This window comes from Ips typographus, linkage group LG16, assembly GCF_016097725.1.
Source record: "Ips typographus isolate SLU linkage group LG16, UJ_Ityp_2.0, whole genome shotgun sequence".
In the NCBI taxonomy this organism is placed as follows: Eukaryota; Metazoa; Arthropoda; class Insecta; order Coleoptera; family Curculionidae; genus Ips; species Ips typographus.
This window is the reverse complement of record NC_138437.1, coordinates 6,675,260-6,692,582: the sequence shown is the minus strand read 5'-3', so window position 1 is coordinate 6,692,582 and position 17,323 is coordinate 6,675,260. Positions and strand designations below refer to the sequence as shown.

At 31.7% G+C, this 17,323-nt stretch overlaps 4 protein-coding genes across 8 annotated transcripts; 2 read left to right on the top strand and 2 right to left on the bottom strand.

The window, feature by feature from the left end:
- The first annotated feature begins 1,161 nt into the window (after positions 1–1,161).
- LOC145739077 (uncharacterized) lies at positions 1,162–4,132 on the top strand. Its single transcript, XM_081994403.1, has 5 exons — positions 1,162–1,463; positions 1,748–2,378; positions 2,441–2,705; positions 2,842–2,986; positions 3,039–4,132. The coding sequence occupies exons 1-5, from the start codon at positions 1,368–1,370 to the stop codon at positions 3,411–3,413; spliced, it is 1,512 nt and encodes a 503-aa protein (XP_081850529.1). The 5' UTR covers positions 1,162–1,367; the 3' UTR covers positions 3,414–4,132.
- A 63-nt stretch (positions 4,133–4,195) lies between these two features.
- Spn77Ba (Serpin 77Ba) lies at positions 4,196–6,973 on the bottom strand. The gene is made up of 8 exons (XM_081994404.1): positions 6,527–6,973; positions 5,808–5,911; positions 5,436–5,627; positions 5,167–5,383; positions 4,894–5,114; positions 4,636–4,842; positions 4,441–4,579; positions 4,196–4,383 (listed from the first exon to the last, which is right to left on the bottom strand). The coding sequence occupies exons 1-8, from the start codon at positions 6,540–6,542 to the stop codon at positions 4,247–4,249; spliced, it is 1,233 nt and encodes a 410-aa protein (XP_081850530.1). The 5' UTR covers positions 6,543–6,973; the 3' UTR covers positions 4,196–4,246.
- A 152-nt stretch (positions 6,974–7,125) lies between these two features.
- On the bottom strand, positions 7,126–12,494 carry alphaSnap (Alpha-soluble NSF attachment protein). Of its 2 annotated transcripts, none has more exons than XM_081994407.1 (3): positions 12,284–12,494; positions 11,883–12,079; positions 7,126–9,103 (listed from the first exon to the last, which is right to left on the bottom strand). In XM_081994407.1, the coding sequence occupies exons 1-3, from the start codon at positions 12,367–12,369 to the stop codon at positions 8,514–8,516; spliced, it is 873 nt and encodes a 290-aa protein (XP_081850533.1). In that variant the 5' UTR covers positions 12,370–12,494; the 3' UTR covers positions 7,126–8,513. The 2 variants fall into 2 exon arrangements, with proteins under 2 accessions (XP_081850533.1, XP_081850532.1); XM_081994406.1 differs by lacking the exon at positions 7,126–9,103 and adding an exon at positions 9,170–9,963 and having other exon boundaries at positions 12,284–12,470.
- Positions 12,495–12,666: 172 nt separating this feature from the next.
- Positions 12,667–17,054, top strand: LOC145739076 (dual serine/threonine and tyrosine protein kinase-like). 4 transcript variants are annotated; one of them, XM_081994400.1, is made up of 13 exons: positions 12,669–13,013; positions 13,080–13,211; positions 13,320–13,492; positions 13,695–14,021; positions 14,077–14,263; positions 14,321–14,511; positions 14,835–15,072; positions 15,125–15,543; positions 15,601–15,941; positions 15,999–16,245; positions 16,330–16,579; positions 16,631–16,786; positions 16,904–17,054. In XM_081994400.1, exons 2-13 carry the CDS (start codon positions 13,091–13,093, stop codon positions 16,921–16,923), a joined length of 2,670 nt encoding a protein of 889 aa, XP_081850526.1. In that variant the 5' UTR covers positions 12,669–13,013; positions 13,080–13,090; the 3' UTR covers positions 16,924–17,054. The 4 variants fall into 4 exon arrangements, with proteins under 4 accessions (XP_081850525.1, XP_081850526.1, XP_081850524.1 ...); XM_081994399.1 differs by having other exon boundaries at positions 12,667–13,013; positions 15,131–15,543; positions 16,631–17,054; XM_081994398.1 differs by having other exon boundaries at positions 16,631–17,054.
- The last annotated feature ends 269 nt before the right edge of the window (positions 17,055–17,323 follow it).

The following is a 17,323-nucleotide window of genomic DNA, read 5'->3' as shown; positions in this document are numbered from 1 at the left end:
TTATATCATGTTAAGTTTTTCAAAGGTGGCACTTAATTGAAAATTATCGACAACAAAACTCTTGACACATGGTGAATGCTTTTTATATAGTTTACATATATAAAATTAAGGGTCTAATAAATAATAGATTATACTGGAGACGAACAAAATCCCCGCATTAAATTAATATTGTACATTTGTTGCTATAAAGTTAAAAAGAAAAATTGGCAGTCTAATTGCTATGCAACAAATTATTCCTGTTTGTGTAAGTAAGTATGGTTGCCTATCAAGGGACGCAAGTTCAAATATTAAACTCTTGTATACTGGGGTTTCGGGTTTTATAATACGCTATCGTTAAAGAAATACAAATTTACACAACCAACTTTCTTTTAGTTTTGTCTTTATAGTTTTTGAGATATTCAGCTTAAATTTGGATTATATGTATCTTTGGATCTCTTTGGATAGGCCAACTTTTTGCAAAACTGTACAGGGTGTTTTTTTGGGGGATTAGCCCCTTATTTTCTCCTCAAACTTTTTTCTGGTTTCCCAATATTTTTCTTAAAAAATAAATTCAACATTCTTGTTCAATTTAAAAACTTATTTGTTTATTTAATTTTTTCTGTACCTGACAAAGTTTTTGCAAAAATTACAAATTTATCAGAAATAAACACCACAATTTTTCTCCCAATGTTCAGTATGAATTAATTGAGATTTCTCTAAAAAAATACAATTTTTAACGGTTTTTACGGACGCAATGTGATACAAAACAATTTCTAAATTGAGTAATAATTTTAAATTTTTAAGAAAAAAACATTCCTGGTGCAGCAGAAAAACTTTGTGCACGAAAACTGGCCAAACATATAAAGTTTATAACTTATTTTATTTATTTAGTATACTTATTTTTAAACGTAGAATATGCGGTTTACGTTTGCGTATTAAAACCTGAACCACCCAGTATAGAGAAAACTAAAGTATAATGGAATGATGTAACAAAATCTAAAAATATTAACTACCCACATTACTTCATAAAATTTAGTTTTTGTAGAATACAGTTGAGATTAAACATGGCCATTAATTATTCAAAAAAACCATTGAATTGTAAAGAGAAATTGGAAAGGTTATATGACATATCCAATCCAATCCAAAATAATAGCGGAGTCAGCCATTATGACAATCGCCTAATGAATGACAATAAAAAGACATTTGTTTTGTTTTGCTTTTTTAAGTTTTTTTCGCACTGCTACAAAAAATAATAACCATAAATTGTTTCTTATTAATTTTGACTGATAGGATTTTTGTTGTTTAAATTAATCGGTAATGTATCAATTTATTAATTTTCACTTTTAATCTGGTACACTTGGAATGAGAGGAAAGTATCACAATTTAAAATGGCCCAACAAATACAGCCTTTTGATAACCCCATGTTTAGGGAAATACATAAAAATACGTGGCTCAACAAAGTGTCCACCGGCAACTCTAAAAAGGTTTGTATAAACTATATCCTTTATGACTGTAATTTAAATATTCATTCACTTTGCTAAAAGGTACTGTTTACATCACCTTTTATAAAACAAACTAGATTGAGCAATTGCTATTATGTAAATCTCAACACCTTTACTTTACAAAAGTGTTGTAAGTTATCATATCCAATTATATGTATATCTGTTTGTTTGTACTACTGAAATATAAATTATATTAGTAACATTACATATTACAAAGAATTGCACTCACTACAATTACCTCTAACTCTATCATTCATTAATTTTAGAAAAAAGAAAAGGTATGGGTAGTGTTTTGTGTACATGATGATACCAATGCTTATCTTGAAACTTACCCTGACAACAAGATAGCTGTTTACCATAAACCAGAATGGTTTATTTCACTTAATAATGTTCAGCATGTTTCTCCAACTATATGTGCTCAAGATCAAGAATTTGAATTTGTTCTTACTTTATCTACTGAAGTAGTAAGACTGGCAGCTCCCACATGGGATCAAATGTTAGACTGGGTGGAGAGTTTGAAATCAAAACTCTGTGAACTGAGAATATTAAATCCTAAAGAGAATGTTTATACAAAACTTCCTGAAAAGGCTGCTGTGCCACTTCTACCTACACGTGATCCTACTTCACCATTACCACCAACCCCACCAGTACCACCTGAGATATTACCAGGTGTGACCCAATTAGATGATAATAGACAGAGTAGCAATATTGCATTTGAAAGAAGACAGTCAGAGTCCCAAGACAGTGAAATTCCACAAACTAGTGCCAGTCAGAATGTTCCAACTACATCAAGTTCCAGCCAGGTTTTCAACTTTGAGCCTTTTAACTATGTACTTGAGGGTCTCTCAAACTCCTCACCTAGCCATAATTTTCATTATGAACATCTCTTTGAATCAGGTGAATTTTGATGCAAGCTGAACTAAGATAATCATTAACTATTTATTTAATATTTAATATAGGTCCTTCAAATAGAAATGCTCAATCAAGGCAGCTATCAAGGGCTGATCCAAGTGTAAATAACTTAAGCAATAGATTACTAGAAAGGTCAGCAAGTTGCTCACCAAGAATTTTACAACCACCTCCTCAACGTTATAAACCATTAAGAGAGCAACAAGTCTTGATGTTAAGAAAGGAAATGAAACATCCTGCAGGTATTAAATTGCAACTGAAGAAAAAAGACTGCCTTAATTCCATTGGATTTGTTGATGCATTTGATGCAGTTTGGTAGGTTTTGCAATGTTATTATAATAACCAGAGTATAATAAAGTAGTCAGGAACAAAAATTTGTATATGCACAAAAGGATGTTTACTGTATACAACTTTCATATTGTGCCAGTATTTTTATTTATTGATTTTTAAGGATTTGTGGTTGGAAACAAAAAGAACATCCTATGTTATACAGCGCATTGCATATAGGAGACTGCCTTATCAGCATAGAAGGTGTAGTTGTCAAATCATCAGCAGATGCTTACAAAGTATTAAAGTCACATTACTGTGGCTATATTGTAAGTTTATTGTGGATGTTATGAAGAGTTTGATTATCAGAAATGTTTTCAGGTTAACATTTTAATTAGAAGACTTCCGCATGCTAAAGTTTACATGATACATAGAGAAACTGAAGGACAAGTTTTAGGATTAATTCGGGAAAATAATACTGCTGTGATAGAGAGTGTAGAACTTAACAGTCTGGCAGCTAGACACGGATTAACATCTAAAACCAAGTCCTGTGATGGCGCAAGTTTTACAAATTGGGTACTGACTGAAATAAACGGCCGTCCACTTAATTTATTTTTTAAAAAAGACCAAGTTCGGGACCGACTTAATTCGGTAGGTAGGGATATTTCTATTCTGGTACAACCCTTAGATCTAATTAAGGAATTAAAGAAGCAAATGAAGTCTTTAAAAGGCTATAAAGATTATCTTCTACAATGAGGTGACTTAAATAGTCCATTACACAGATTTTAACCATTATACATGGTAAAATTCTATTGTTTTGAATAATTTAGTCTGGTGCTTTATTGGCGATGTAACTTAAAGTTAAATTGTGTTTGAGTGTTTACAAGAGTGGATTCTTGTATAATTCTGGCATAGTAGAAGTAAAGTGGTAGCTAGAAGTTGATGGAGTATTAAATTACTTTTAAAACCAAACTTTTGAGGCCAACTTTTGACCACCTTGGATCAACATTTTTCGCGTTTTTCTGCAAGTTGGTATTTTGAAAATATTGCGGCGGTTTGTGGTGGACCATCATGTACTCTAAACATTTTAACAGTACTTCAAGCAAAACCAGTATTGTATTTTGGTAAACACTATTATCAATTAAAAGTTTTTGTCTCATTAGGAATGGGTCAAGGGGCAAAGCTACTAACTTACTTCTACTATGCTGTTCTAGTCTACTTTTATCGTACTTTACGTTTACATCACTTTGTAGAATTATGCACTGCACATTATAGCAAAAACCATTTTTTGATTGATATTATAAGCAAGTTATATACATTTTTTTTTCTATGTGGACCACTGTAAGTGTATACATATCTTTGAATAACTAGATATAAAAATCAATATTTTAGATTGATGTGCAATATATTTATGAAATGTGTACTTTATTGAAGTCTGAGTAGGTACTGTGATTATTTTTGTACGCAGAATAAAATGTAAAAAAAATTATTTCAACTTTTATTTACGTCCTTGTAAAGACAAATTAAACCACTAAAGATACAGTAGAAATACTATTTATTCAATAATTCGCTCTTTATAGTAAAATAGTTTAAGGCGTTAACGTTCGGGGGTTGCTAATTTTCCCAGCAAAGATGATGCTTCCACTTTGCTTGTGTACAATAAAGAAAACAAATGGTCTGTCAGCTTTTATAACAGGTGGAGGTGATCTATTGATAAATATCGAGCCTAGAATGCACAAACAAATGTATTAAATATTGAGTTTTGGTTAAACAAAACAGTTACCTGATGCTGCTGACGCCACAGTCCCGTCTTCGTCAACTTCAATTTCAGTTTTTTGAATTATTCTTGATAAAAACAAGTAGTGATCAAACATTCCCAGTAAATTTGCCTTTTGAGGGTCAAATAAGTCTGTAATTCCCATCTTAAAATTAAGTACATTTTACACTAAAATAAAGTTCAAAACTAAGTTTTACCCACTCTTTCAAACACCCTTTCCATATTAAAATCCGAATCTAGCTTGAACTTGGGTAAATAAACGTGTATGTCTTCTTCGAAAAACTTTTCATAATTTTTTCGTAAAGTTTCCAAAATATCAGTTATTGACTCTTTGCGAAGCTCATTCAACATATTGTTTATCGTTTGGTAACCCCTGGGTATGAACACCAGCATGGAGAATGTATCATCCTGGAATTTGGGTTAACTTACACTTGTTTTTTTTTTAGTTACATGACTTACGAATCCATAAGGCAATTCTAGAATGTGCGCTTTAATACGGTCATTTCGATCGTAGGGAAAAGGACGGGCTTGAAACATAAGCTGTACTTCTCCCAACGTAACCTTCCTGTCTTCACCGAAAAATGGCGCTCTTCGTGTGGCCGTTTTATTAAAAGGGTTTTTCCATTGCCCTTTAAAATACATAGTGCTGGTTATAAAAACATAAGCATCTTTCACGTCATCTGAAAAAATAGGCTATAGACAATTCCTTTATAATATACTAAAAAACTCAACCAGGATAAATTAAATGTGTTATTCTGTTATGAGTTGCTCCTGCTACATGTTTATTAATTATATCTGCAGCTTCCTTAGAGTTCTTCTTAAAATCAACAGGTAAAATGGACGTTTCGTAGAATTGTTTAGTAATTTGGGCAAATTTGTCTTTCAGGGGAAACTCTACTCTTGAAAAGATCCCCGTTGATGTCTCAAACTCTGTGTCCCTTGAGGATGACTGAAAACTTTGCTCTTAAAATCTTCCGTTTGAGTATGGGAGAAGGTCTTACCTTTTGTAAAAAGCTGGACAATTTTGAATATGAGTCTCTAACAACATTCTTGTTTTGGGGTTGACCTAAAACAGCGTCTATTTGATCTGCGGTCGAATCGTAGGCTCCTTCTGATATTATTGTTAGGGAAGTCCATAATGTTAGAGGGGACAAGGCTACGTTTATATTGTTGCCTGCTTCAAGGTTCACAGCCTGTGAAGTATGTTTATAGTCAGTTAATCTGTATACTATAAAAACATTGTAATGGAGAAAAGTTAGAACTCATTTATAAATTACAACAATGATAAGGGTAATTCCCATCATAATTCATTTCAATGGTTGTTCTGTATTATTTTTACCATCATCTGTTTTTTTATTTCTTTTAATACTTACCGCTAGTAGGTCGATAGAAAACTTATTTATGGAGTCAGCGATATTGAATTTGTCCTGGGAAAACCCCGTGGGAATTAGACAAAAGGCTAAACCAAATTGCAATACTGAAAAATGCATAAAATTTAATTATCATAGAGTTGAATGGACTTGAAATACAAAGAAAATTGCAATTAATCAAATTTTAACATATTCGAATTTCCTAGTTGCTAAATAAGCCATACAGTTCAATTTCACGAAGACAAAACATTCAATATAATGTCACAAGGTCATAAATAGTTTAACTGGAAATACCAATTTTATGTTTAATTTTTACTACTTTGTGTCAAGATAAATATGTAATTAAATTTAACAAGCAGAAATTTCCTAAAATTTTTTTTATTATTCACTAAAAAAAGCCCGTTTCATTGAATTCGAATTAAGGCATTTACTCAAACTAGTTAACCAACCATATTTGTATTTGTTACTGTTTTTCTATGTGGTTTATTGACAACCGAAAACAAAGCGTGTTATTGGATGTCGCATAAACCGGTTTTCATTTCCAAATATTTGTTTAAAAATATTTGTGATTTGATGGTCAACATAAACTGAATTTTTATGATGTTCAAAGATTAATTAACTTGCAATTATTATAATTTTGCTATATTAATTTTATAAGGTTGCAAAAATTGCAGACTAAACATGGTTTAAGCACTATACAATTAAAATAAGCAGGTACTTACGAAAATACTTTAGCATTTTGTTCTATTTGCAAAACACGTGTTGTTGCACTTAATTAACAGTTACAAATATACCAGTTCGGACGCTGACCACTAACCACTTCTCAAACAGCCATGTTTTCGTTGCACTGTTGACTGCTTGGATAACGCTTGAGAATCAATCTTTGTTTTAGAAAACTGCCAAATACATCTTACATCCTTATAAATTTTAGTAGGTGTAGACACAGGAATCGTGACTGAAGTGAATCAATTACAACGTTAAGGAAACAGCACTTTTTGTTGTAATGACTGGGAAAAACCCAACCGCTGCGCTTATAATGTTATTAGCAATCTTCATTGAAATGACTTACTAGTTTTATTTATTTACAGCGGAAACGATGTATATTCATAGCTTTCGAATTATGTACCAGCAAAAGCATACAATATATTGTTGTTGTTTTATGAACACTGTGTGATTGGTGATGTACTGCTACAAGTTGAGATAATGACTGTGTTTTTAAATGAAATATAGATTTATCACGTTGTACTGGAAATAATGATGATATGTCTGGAAAACTTATTTGTTCCATGAACCTTTAATGTCATCAAATTAAATACATTGAGATTATTAATATACTTTATTATACCCACGTAGTATTCTTATATAAGTAAAGTACAGCATATAACGTTTTCTACTACATAAATCCTGTTTGTTCTTTAATTGTTTATTTCATTGTGCCGAGAGTAACGATTACAATATTTTATTAACTTATGTATGTAACATATATGCAAAATGCTTCCCTGGTACTCTAAAGTTTATAATAATACATGCTCCAAACAGGTGAGAAATTGGCATTTTTCATTCACACTTGCTACAAATGAACACACATTTAGAGTGTAATTGTAATGAGAACTGTACAAACACCAATTTTCTTGAGGTTCTACAATACAACTAACTAAAACTGAAAATGTGTTATCCATGGTTACCTGATCAGCAGCAATTTTCATTAATTTTTTAAAGTTACACACTTTTTATCTAGATTTTGAGTGGGACCTTATTTCGGCCACCTTTTATTCACTGTACCTACTTACTACGCACCAAATATTACAAAACTTAGTTTGAATAGCATTGACAACCACAGATTATTGGAACAACGCACTATACTTAAAGGCCGTTTTAATTTTTTTCAACATTACTAATAATTAGTACGAGTGTGTTCTTAACTGTAACATTAATTATTATCGATTCGTATATGTGCAACGCTATATTATATGATAATTCGAAACAAATTCAGTGCCATAATTCGTTATATGCAAACTGTAACATGCAACTAACTTTTAGTATACAAAACCTTTTAAATATTAAGGTTAGTTATAATTTGACAAGTCGGAAATTTATAATTTGGGGCTGTCAAAACAGGGTTAAGTATATAAGCCAATAAAATACATTTTTTATAGAATTCAGTTAAACTTAAAGAATAACAAACACCACTAATATATACACTTACAAAAAGGCCAGAAAATTACTAATATTTGACAAAAAAATAAACTAAACCTTGACAAACTTGTCAGATTATTGTGCCTTACTAAACTACATGAAAAATCTATAAATGCAGTATTGTTGTAAGATTTAATTAATTAAAACTCCTTCTACCATGTTTATACTAAATATTTCGCAAGTTTAGTAATTAATTTAAGTCTTGATTAACTTACCAAATCGACACTCTAACTCATCTGTAGGTATATCATGAAACATGCTCTTAGATTCACAATAATACTTCTGATTAATTCAATTTTAAAATAATTGCTCTAAGAGCATTTATTATAGGTGCATGAAAAATTACTGAAAAAAACTGTGCTGGGAAAAATATTCTAATTACATGGTACCTACTCTCACTTTTATAATAATTAATTAAATGACACCATCAGCTGCTTCTACTAGATTACGTTAAAAACACCTCATCTTACTTTAAATGAGTTTAAGAAGAATTATTCTGAAAATAAACAATGTTCAACGCAAATCTGGGTTGTCATTTAATTGTTTCTTAATTTTTAATAAGATTGTTGTAAACCATTGATCTAAACGAGATATTTCGTCGTATTCCTTAATGGTATCTGTGAAAGCGTCTAGATTTTGTTCCTCAAGGTGTTCAATTAAAGTTTTTACAAGTTTATATTCGCGTGAGTCTTGAAACGCTGGATACTGCTGTAAGTAGCGTTCTAAGGCATGTTGGGCATTCAACGTGTCGACACAAAGATGACACAAGGCAGCTCTGAACATGTATTCCTTAGCGCTATATTTGAGTAGTGAATTTTCCAAAGAGGATGTGGCTACATCTTGGTAGATCTGTATAGCTTTATCGTACTTCTCAAGTTGAGCAGAGTATTGCGCAACTCTCAAAAGACATTTGTTAGCTGAAGAGTTGTTTTCTTCGCCTCTAAAGTAATCCGCAGCTTGCTCGTAGTGTTCAACGGCTTTCTCAAGATCGTTAGCTTCATTTTCGTAAATCTCAGCTATGGTTTGGTGATGCTTTGCAGCCATGGAAAATTTACCCATGTCAGTATAGATTTCTATCGCACGTACCAAACTGTTCACGGCGTCTGTAACGAACAGAGAAAAAGCATTGTTACATCCTCTTGGATAATTTACTTGAAAAATAAAAATACTTATATTCCTAGACATAGTAACTCAGACACTTTATTGAAATATAAATAACTAAATATACAAATAAAGAAATACTCCAAATTTAAAAACTGAGTTAAGTTATTACATAATATAATATATAAATGGGAGGCGTTAACAAAAGAACCTAATATCAAATTAACAAAAAATAAAATATAAATTAGACGTAACAATAATAATGAAATTATTTAACACAGGTCTGGATTGCCATTCAGTTGTCGTTTAACTCGTAGTAAAAGTGTAGTATGCCACTCATCCAGCCGAGATATGCTATCGTATTCTTTAACTGCATCAGTAAATCCATCCACGTTCTCCTCTTCGATGTTTTCGATTAAGGTTTTCAACAATTTGTATTCTCTAGAATCTTGGAATGCTGGATATTGCTGTACATAACGACTCAAAGCATGTTGCGCATTCAAATGATCTACGCAAAGCTGACATAAAGCCGCTTTAAAAAAGTAATCCTTAGCGCTGTATTTTAATAAAGGACTTTCCAAAGAATTTGTGGCAATTTCCTGGTAAATTTGAATAGCTTTTGTGTAATTATCTGACTGAGCAGAATATTGGGCTACTTTCAACAAGCATTTGTTAGCAGCACTATTGCTTTCTTCCCCTCTAAAAAAATCTGCTGCTTGTTCATAATGTTGCACAGCTTTTTCAATGTCTACAGCTTCATTTTCATACATTTCAGCAATGGCCTGATGATGTTTCGCGGCTATAACGAATCTTCCCATGTCAGTAAAAAGATCTATGGCTTTTATGTAACAAGAAACTGCATCTGAAACAAATAATTGTGTTTAAATGTGGTGGTATTACTTATAATATTTAAACTTGATACATTCAAAATATACACATTTTAACAGTAAAAGCTGTTTAATATGCAAGATTGAGTAACATGCATAAAGCAGTCTACCACAATTTTACTTATGTTTCATAATCTTATTCACAGTACTTACCCAATATTATCTTGTAGTATTGAAATAGAAAATTTTCAAAAAAATAAAAGATGGTGAGTGTAGATGTAAGAAACTCTTTAACTAATACATAAAATAGTAATGTAGTACTGTTCATGTATGGAAGTATTGACAACTATTAAATAAAAATATTATTTTGGTAGCAAAGATTTTGGACAATAAAATGAAAGTAATTAATCAATGCAGATGTATGTGAAGAAATCTATAAAGTAAATAAATGCTAAAAAAGTGAAATTGTTTTGCCAAGCAGAACAGTTAGTTCACTTTCTTCTACAGTACAGTGGTGTAACAAACTGATCCCCTGGTTTTTAGTTAAAAAATATTTTACATATTTATATACCAACCAAAGGCTACTGAGGGCACTGTCACTGTTTTATCTGAAAATAATAGTAAAAAGCTGTTTTGCAAGTGCAGCTTTGTTAATAATAGTGTTAAAAATAAAGTTGGACCCTTCATATGATAACAGATAAGCTGCACAGTGAAATGACAAGCCTTCATTTTATTAGTTACAGGTTTTTTGTTGGTTTGTTATTAAAATACATAAAGGATATAAAGAAGAATAATAATATTGTTGTTTAATAACTGAATAGTTAAAAGCCCATCTATAGGAACAACCCTACTACAACTCTCTCTTTGTAAGTGTAAATTGTTTTTGTCATTCTAAAAAAGTGCAACACAAAAGCTAGCAAAAGTGGCTATTGTAGTAACAACAGTTTTCTGGATAATAATAAAAACTATTACATACCTCATATTACCAGGCACTTACCTAAGTTTTTCAACAAGCAAATTTGTAATTTTTTATCATTTCTTGGAGACATTTGAATTTTAAAGTAAATTAATAATGAAAAAGGAAAAGTCACTTAAACCATCACATAGGCATATTTTCAAAAACCATTGTATTGTAATTTTTTTTATAAAAAAGTTATCCTCTAGAAAGTGATGTGTAAATTAAACAATTTACACATCACTTCCTAAAAATAGTCATTACTTTATATGTTAAATTAAAGACTGCATTTAATTCAAAATTTTCCAATAATGTAGACTGACTCAATATTTGAGAAAAATTAAAATTGGTTTGACCACTCTTCACAATCTCCTGACTGGTAACCTACATCAACATTTTATGATATTTTTAAAATTGTTACTTAGGCTTAACAAATAAGTGTTGCAAGTTACTAGGGATTAATCAACTGCAGTTTTATAAGTATATTAGTGACCAACTACACAAATCTTACCTGGGAATCTTAGTCAGCATACATTTTAATACTAATAAAACCCAAAACCCAAATAGCTCTTCAAATAATTAATCTTACAAATAAGACTATAAGGTGGATGAATCAGTATTTCTTAAATCAGTTACCAAATAAATGATTATTTATATTAACACATGAATGAAAATATTTACCTGCAAAGTTCAAAAATTATAGAGTTTTGGTAATTAGGAAAGTCTACTTCAAGCTAACTTTTGAACTCTAATGAGTATTACTAGATTAATTTTAGTTTCACAATATTAGTTAGTTAGTAAGCTGAGAGTGCTTTGAAGTGACATAGGGTTAGGAATCAGGTGACAATGAGCTATTTAAATTTAGCTTAAACCACTCTGTGACAAAATTAATTATTAGTTGATCTAAAACCAACCATTAAAGAAAACACCTTGTTTCCACCACCCACAAAACATACTCACATTATTTTCAGATAAAAAATAATTAAACCTTAGACTCACCATTTACATTAGATTTCTTATAACAGTTTGCAGCATCAACATAGTTTGTGGCAGCCTCATGTCGAGATCCAATCCTCAAATGAAGGTTGGCTGCCTCAGTGAAAGCACTGCCAGCAGAAGGCCAGACTTTTGCCATTTTAAATAAATTTGCTGCTCGTACGTAGCACTCAATAGCATCCTCAACTCGACTAGAGCCCCTACAGACCAAACCAAACCAATAAGTTTATAATAATAAAAAATATTAACTTCAAGTTTGAAGTCAATATAATCATGCAATAAATTGTGCAAATTAATGACTGATGACTTATTGGGCTAGTTAATACATAAAAGAAACTGAAAAAACACAGTTTTGTGGAAAATATGTAGCTACAATCTGAGGCTAATCTAGTGCTGCTACTCACCCAAATAAGGAGCCAAAAAATCCACGAGGACCTAATTTTTTCTCAGCTTCAGCAATCAATTGCTGAGCTTTCTGCTCGTTTGACATTTTACAAAAAATATATTTATAATAACTTTTTTATGAAATGAAACTGATTTCAACAAAGCTTATTGATTATTATGAACTACTGAAACTGAAGAAAAATACCCGACAGTTGGCGCTGAGTCATGTGTCATTTAGCACGAGTTTAGCAGACTCTTTAAGTACGCCATTTTGCTTCGCCCCCCAATGTAAATTACCTACATTGCTTAACTAATAAACTATTCATCGCTACTGTCTTTACATTTGACTAATGACATTGACATGTTGAATTTTACTGGGAAAAGTGGGAAATCAATGTCAAACAAAAATCAAAACAAAACAAAAAGATGTCTTTTGACTTGGCCTTGGTTTTTACTTGTTCTTGTTCCCAGTAATGCTTGGTGTGTCATTTTTTATTATTTCTAGTTCCAGTATGTATTGAGTTTATATTCTACCTATCAGTTGGAGATATATAGCAAAACTGTTTTAAAACGCAAGGACCAAGACCAAGAACCAGTATTAAAATTGCCGCCCAACGCAATTTACTAAATTGTTGCGGCTAAATTAGATGTCTCAATATTGCTAAAAAAAAGTCAGGCAGTTGAGTTTGCAATAACGATATTAGCAAAATGCATTAGTAGGAAGCTATTTTTTATCTCGCTATTTGAACGGTAATTATAGCATTTGTTTTGTGAAGTCAATACACCTAACCTCAAATTTCTATATTTTTGTTACAGGAATTGTTAAAATGTTGTCAGAGGTACCCAAGGAATTAAAACGATATCTCAAACATTGTCAAACACTGCAGAGGATCATTAAAGACACCACCTCTTCATTAAATGACATTAACAGCATTCTTCAGTTGGGACGTAAGTAATTATTTATACATAGGTATGTTATCAAGAATTAGAAAATACTGTATGATTACAAAAATATATTTACAGAGCTTTTGGTATTCTAAAACTTTTTTTTTATAGGGGACTTTAAACAGGAACTATCTATTTTTGAGGCTTTAAATCAAATATACAGGAGAACAGAAAGAGTTCCAAACATACTCATATTTGGACAGTCTTGTCATGCAAAAGCTTTACTAACTAACCTTCTATTGCAACAAAAAGTTTTGCCTTACTGTAGCAGCCAATGGAGGCATGTAAGTGTGTGTTTCATGTATTTTTTATAACAATGTATTGAGGTGTAGTTTTAATCAAAAGCACCACTTGTGGTTCAATATATAACTGAAATTCTAATTAATGACTATAAAGTCCATTTAAGTAATTTATCAACTAAACTAAAATTTGAACAAGGTTTTAACTAGTCAGATTTGAATTGATAATTATATATTTGTGTTAAAGATTTCCTTCAAATATGGATCCACAAAAAATGTTCACCTAACCTTAGGCCATGAATTTGAAATTGTGGAAAATTTAAAAGCACATGAAGATACTTCTTGGGTGACAGTACCTGAAGAGGACATAAAAAGGAATGACAAAGAAAATTTATTAGATCATTGTCCTTCTGTGGAGGTTGTGCTAAAACATAAACTGTTAAAAGAAAATGTCAAAATTGAAGTTCCCCCTGACTGTCATCCAGATCAGTTGGTTGAAGTTTTAAAGAAACTTACTGAAAATGCTTTGCCTGTGATAATATATGCAGTTTCTGAAGATACTCTTAATGATATAGTAATATTTAAAGTCACTTTAATAGTGCTTAATTTTAACAATTGGACTGTTTCAGGATATCCAAGGAATTAAGAAACTTAAAGATCTGTTTGTTGTAGCATTTTTATTTGTTAGTGTTAATGATCTTGACTCTCAATCTGCTACTGATTCTGAAACAGAATCAGATAACCATATTGTAGAAAAGCCTACCCAAAACTGCAAAAATAAACTTCAAGTATTGAGAGAACAGTTGTCTAGATTAGGTGAGGATGTATTTTGCATTCAAACAACTTTTTGATTAAAGATGGTTATGTTGACAGGATATATGAACATTGAGGTGCCAGATAATGAAAAAAGACTGGAGGAAATTTTAAGAAAGAAATCATTTTGTCTTGAATGTTCATCAGATAATTTTTTGATGTCTGATAAAACTTTTAACAAAGAGTTTGTCACATTTATTAAAGACATTTTAAGGTCCAGCATTTTAAAAATGGCTAAGCAACTGAGTGAGGTAAGTAAAGTTTTAATTTATGACAGAGGTTAGTTATAAACCAATAATAATAAAACTCATTATATGCATAGCATAGGTTGATACTTTATCTGTACAGTGGAAGCATTTAGTTTGGATTGTTGTTTTATTTTGTACATTTACAGTTATCAGTAGATTGGAGTATTGGTTGTTTAGTAAAGGCTTGTATAGTAAGCAAATAAAAGTAAATGTAATCCTGCCTGAATGTTTCTTTTATTGTTGTGGTTTTATTACTATGAATTTAAGTAAGTATCATTTTTTTTAATATAGAAAAAAAGTGGTATAGCAATATTTTTTTGTCACAGATTCACAAAACATGTTTAAGAAAGTTTATTCTCCGCGCTTTTGACATGGCAAGAGAAATTCAAATTACACCAAAACGAATTTTGTACGCGCAAGACGTTGAAATGAAAATGTATCAAACTCTTATGAGATTAGCTGGTGAACAACAAGAAGAAATTACTAGGATAATACAAAGGACATTGCAAGATATGAAATCTAATGTTGCAGAAGTCCTTGAAGGATACACTTGTTCAGTTCCCAGTATGTTTATTTTTTTCAGTCAAATATTTTTTTGAGACTGTTAAATCTATAGCTTCAGCTAAAGTGGCAACAATGGAAATTCAACAATTGGTGCTTAACAGACTGGCGGCGTCAGTGGGAACTCAGATTGTTCAATCAGTGGGCTGTCTTCAAGAAAGCTTCACTGGAACTCTTCAACGTTGCGTAGAAAGTCTAGAGAAAAACTGCCATGACTTGGAGGGCAACTTGTCAGCCTCTGATGCTGTTAAACAAATTATTCATGCTGCTTATAACATAGATCTGAAAACCCCAACTACCTTCTCTGTAGTTCATACTTTTATGGATAAATTAAGAAAATTACTGGGAAGTTTATCTGCTCCCTGGTCCTCCACTGGACAGTTTCAATGTACTTTGCAATGGCAACTGCAGGTGGTTAGTAATATGACGGATTCCTTAAGTTCTTCAAAGTTAGCAAAGACAATTTGCCTACAGGTAAAATTTTAAATTGCTTGAAAGGTGTAGTTTAATACACGAAAGAAATACCTTCAGTTTCAAGAACATGTTCGATCTTCTCACGAAGCTTTTCAATCCGCGATCCGTAGTTTGGAAAATCAGCTCTCTGATCAGTTAGAACAAACTGAAGAGCAACGAATTGCTATAAGAAAGAAACACGCTCCGAGATTTGCTAGATTAGCGTTGGAAAGCACGTCGTTATGTGATTTGGTGAAATGGGGAATGCCTAAACCTATACGCGAAATTGGTAGAGGACAGTATGGAGTTGTGTCATCTTGTGAAACTTGGGGGAAAATTAATCCTTGTGCTTTCAAGTCTGTAGTACCACCCGATGACAGGCATTGGAATGATTTAGCTATGGAATTTTATTACACAAGGTGCAATTTTGTTTTATTTAAGTGGACGAATAAAGTGGTTAATCTAATAAATTTTAGGACAATCCCAGAACATCCGCGTATAGTAAAACTAAGAGGATCAGTGATTGATTATAAATATGGGGGAGGAAGTTCACCAGCTGTTCTACTAATTATGGAACGTATGACTAAAGATTTGTACTGTGGCCTTAAAGCTGGATTATCTTGGCCTAAACGTCTTCGAATAGCCATTGATGTTATTGAAGGTATTCGCTACTTACACTCCCAGGGATTGGTCCATAGAGACATAAAACTTAAAAATGTATTGGTGAGTCTTAAATATGCTTCTTCATTATACTGGCATATACATATAAAAAAAAATTGTATTTTACATTAATGTTTCGCATTTCAGTTGGACAACGATGACCGAGCCAAATTAACAGATTTTGGGTTTTGTATACCTGAAGCAATGATGTCCGGAAGTATAGTGGGTACTCCGGTGCATATGGCGCCAGAATTGTTAAGTGGCAGATACGATTCTAGTGTTGACGTTTACGCTTTCGGTATTTTATTCTGGTACATTTGCGCGGGACAAGTTAAACTACCAACCCATTTCGATCAATTTCAAAACAAAGAGCAGCTTTGGAATAGTGTTAGAAAAGGTGGGTGTTATCTTAGTTTAAATATGATTTACTAAGCATCTATTTGGTTAGGCATCCGGCCAGAATGTTTGACCCATTTTAACGATGCCTGCTGGAATCTTATGGAACAATGTTGGGCGGCTGAACCGTCTGAACGGCCTCTGTTAGGCAATGTACAGCCCCAACTGGAACAGATTTACGCGAGTGTTAAGTTAGCTACTAATCAAGGCAAGTCTGCTTATAGTCCAAAGCCTTTAGAAAATCATTTTGATTACTGTAATTACAGCTTTATAAATCTGAGAGAATATTAGCGAGTTACGTTTTTAAAAGAATTTGTTATTTCAGATTCGGAAGGAGGAAAATGAAATGACATAATTTTGTACATAGCTGTATATAACAAATTTTTACCTACGTTTTCATTTGTAATATTTTTAATTCGTTGATGTTTTACTAAATTAGTATTTATTTATATTTATATAAAACATGAAACTCTAAATTTGCATCATTATTTGACCAAAAAGCTATATCCTATATTGTTCTTATTTTTCATTGGTTTCAATTGCTTTTCTAATGCTAAAAAAATTAAAGATTTAAATGAAACTAGATTTACTTCATATTGTATGAAGTTATTTAAGTACTATAAAATACCTGGAAAATTGCAGTTTTCTGTTTAATTACAACTTCGAGCAGGCAATCAATATAAGTAGTCGTATCTCTGGTTGCATAACAACAGTTTCTTAAATCAATGAATAAAAAAATATAGCA

Excerpts from the sequence above, each read along its gene's own strand:
- alphaSnap (XM_081994407.1), bottom strand. The coding sequence starts at position 12,369 with ATGTCAAACGAGCAGAAAGCTCAGCAATTGATTGCTGAAGCTGAGAAA. Across the intron at positions 12,080-12,283 it reads TTTTTTGGCTCCTTATTTGG|GGGCTCTAGTCGAGTTGAGG; the intron begins GTGAGTAGCAGC and ends TTTGGTCTGTAG. Across the intron at positions 9,104-11,882 it reads TAAGAAATCTAATGTAAATG|ACGCCGTGAACAGTTTGGTA; the intron begins GTGAGTCTAAGG and ends TGTTCGTTACAG.
- LOC145739077 (XM_081994403.1), top strand. The coding sequence starts at position 1,368 with ATGGCCCAACAAATACAGCCTTTTGATAACCCCATGTTTAGGGAAATA. Across the intron at positions 1,464-1,747 it reads CCACCGGCAACTCTAAAAAG|AAAAAAGAAAAGGTATGGGT; the intron begins GTTTGTATAAAC and ends CATTAATTTTAG. Across the intron at positions 2,706-2,841 it reads GATGCATTTGATGCAGTTTG|GATTTGTGGTTGGAAACAAA; the intron begins GTAGGTTTTGCA and ends TTGATTTTTAAG.
- LOC145739076 (XM_081994398.1), top strand. The coding sequence starts at position 13,091 with ATGTTGTCAGAGGTACCCAAGGAATTAAAACGATATCTCAAACATTGT. Across the intron at positions 13,493-13,694 it reads GTAGCAGCCAATGGAGGCAT|ATTTCCTTCAAATATGGATC; the intron begins GTAAGTGTGTGT and ends TTTGTGTTAAAG. Across the intron at positions 15,544-15,600 it reads CAAAGACAATTTGCCTACAG|TTTCAAGAACATGTTCGATC; the intron begins GTAAAATTTTAA and ends AAATACCTTCAG.
- Spn77Ba (XM_081994404.1), bottom strand. Across the intron at positions 5,115-5,166 it reads AACACATTTAATTTATCCTG|ATGACGTGAAAGATGCTTAT; the intron begins GTTGAGTTTTTT and ends CTATTTTTTCAG. Across the intron at positions 4,384-4,440 it reads TGTGGCGTCAGCAGCATCAG|GCTCGATATTTATCAATAGA; the intron begins GTAACTGTTTTG and ends TGTGCATTCTAG.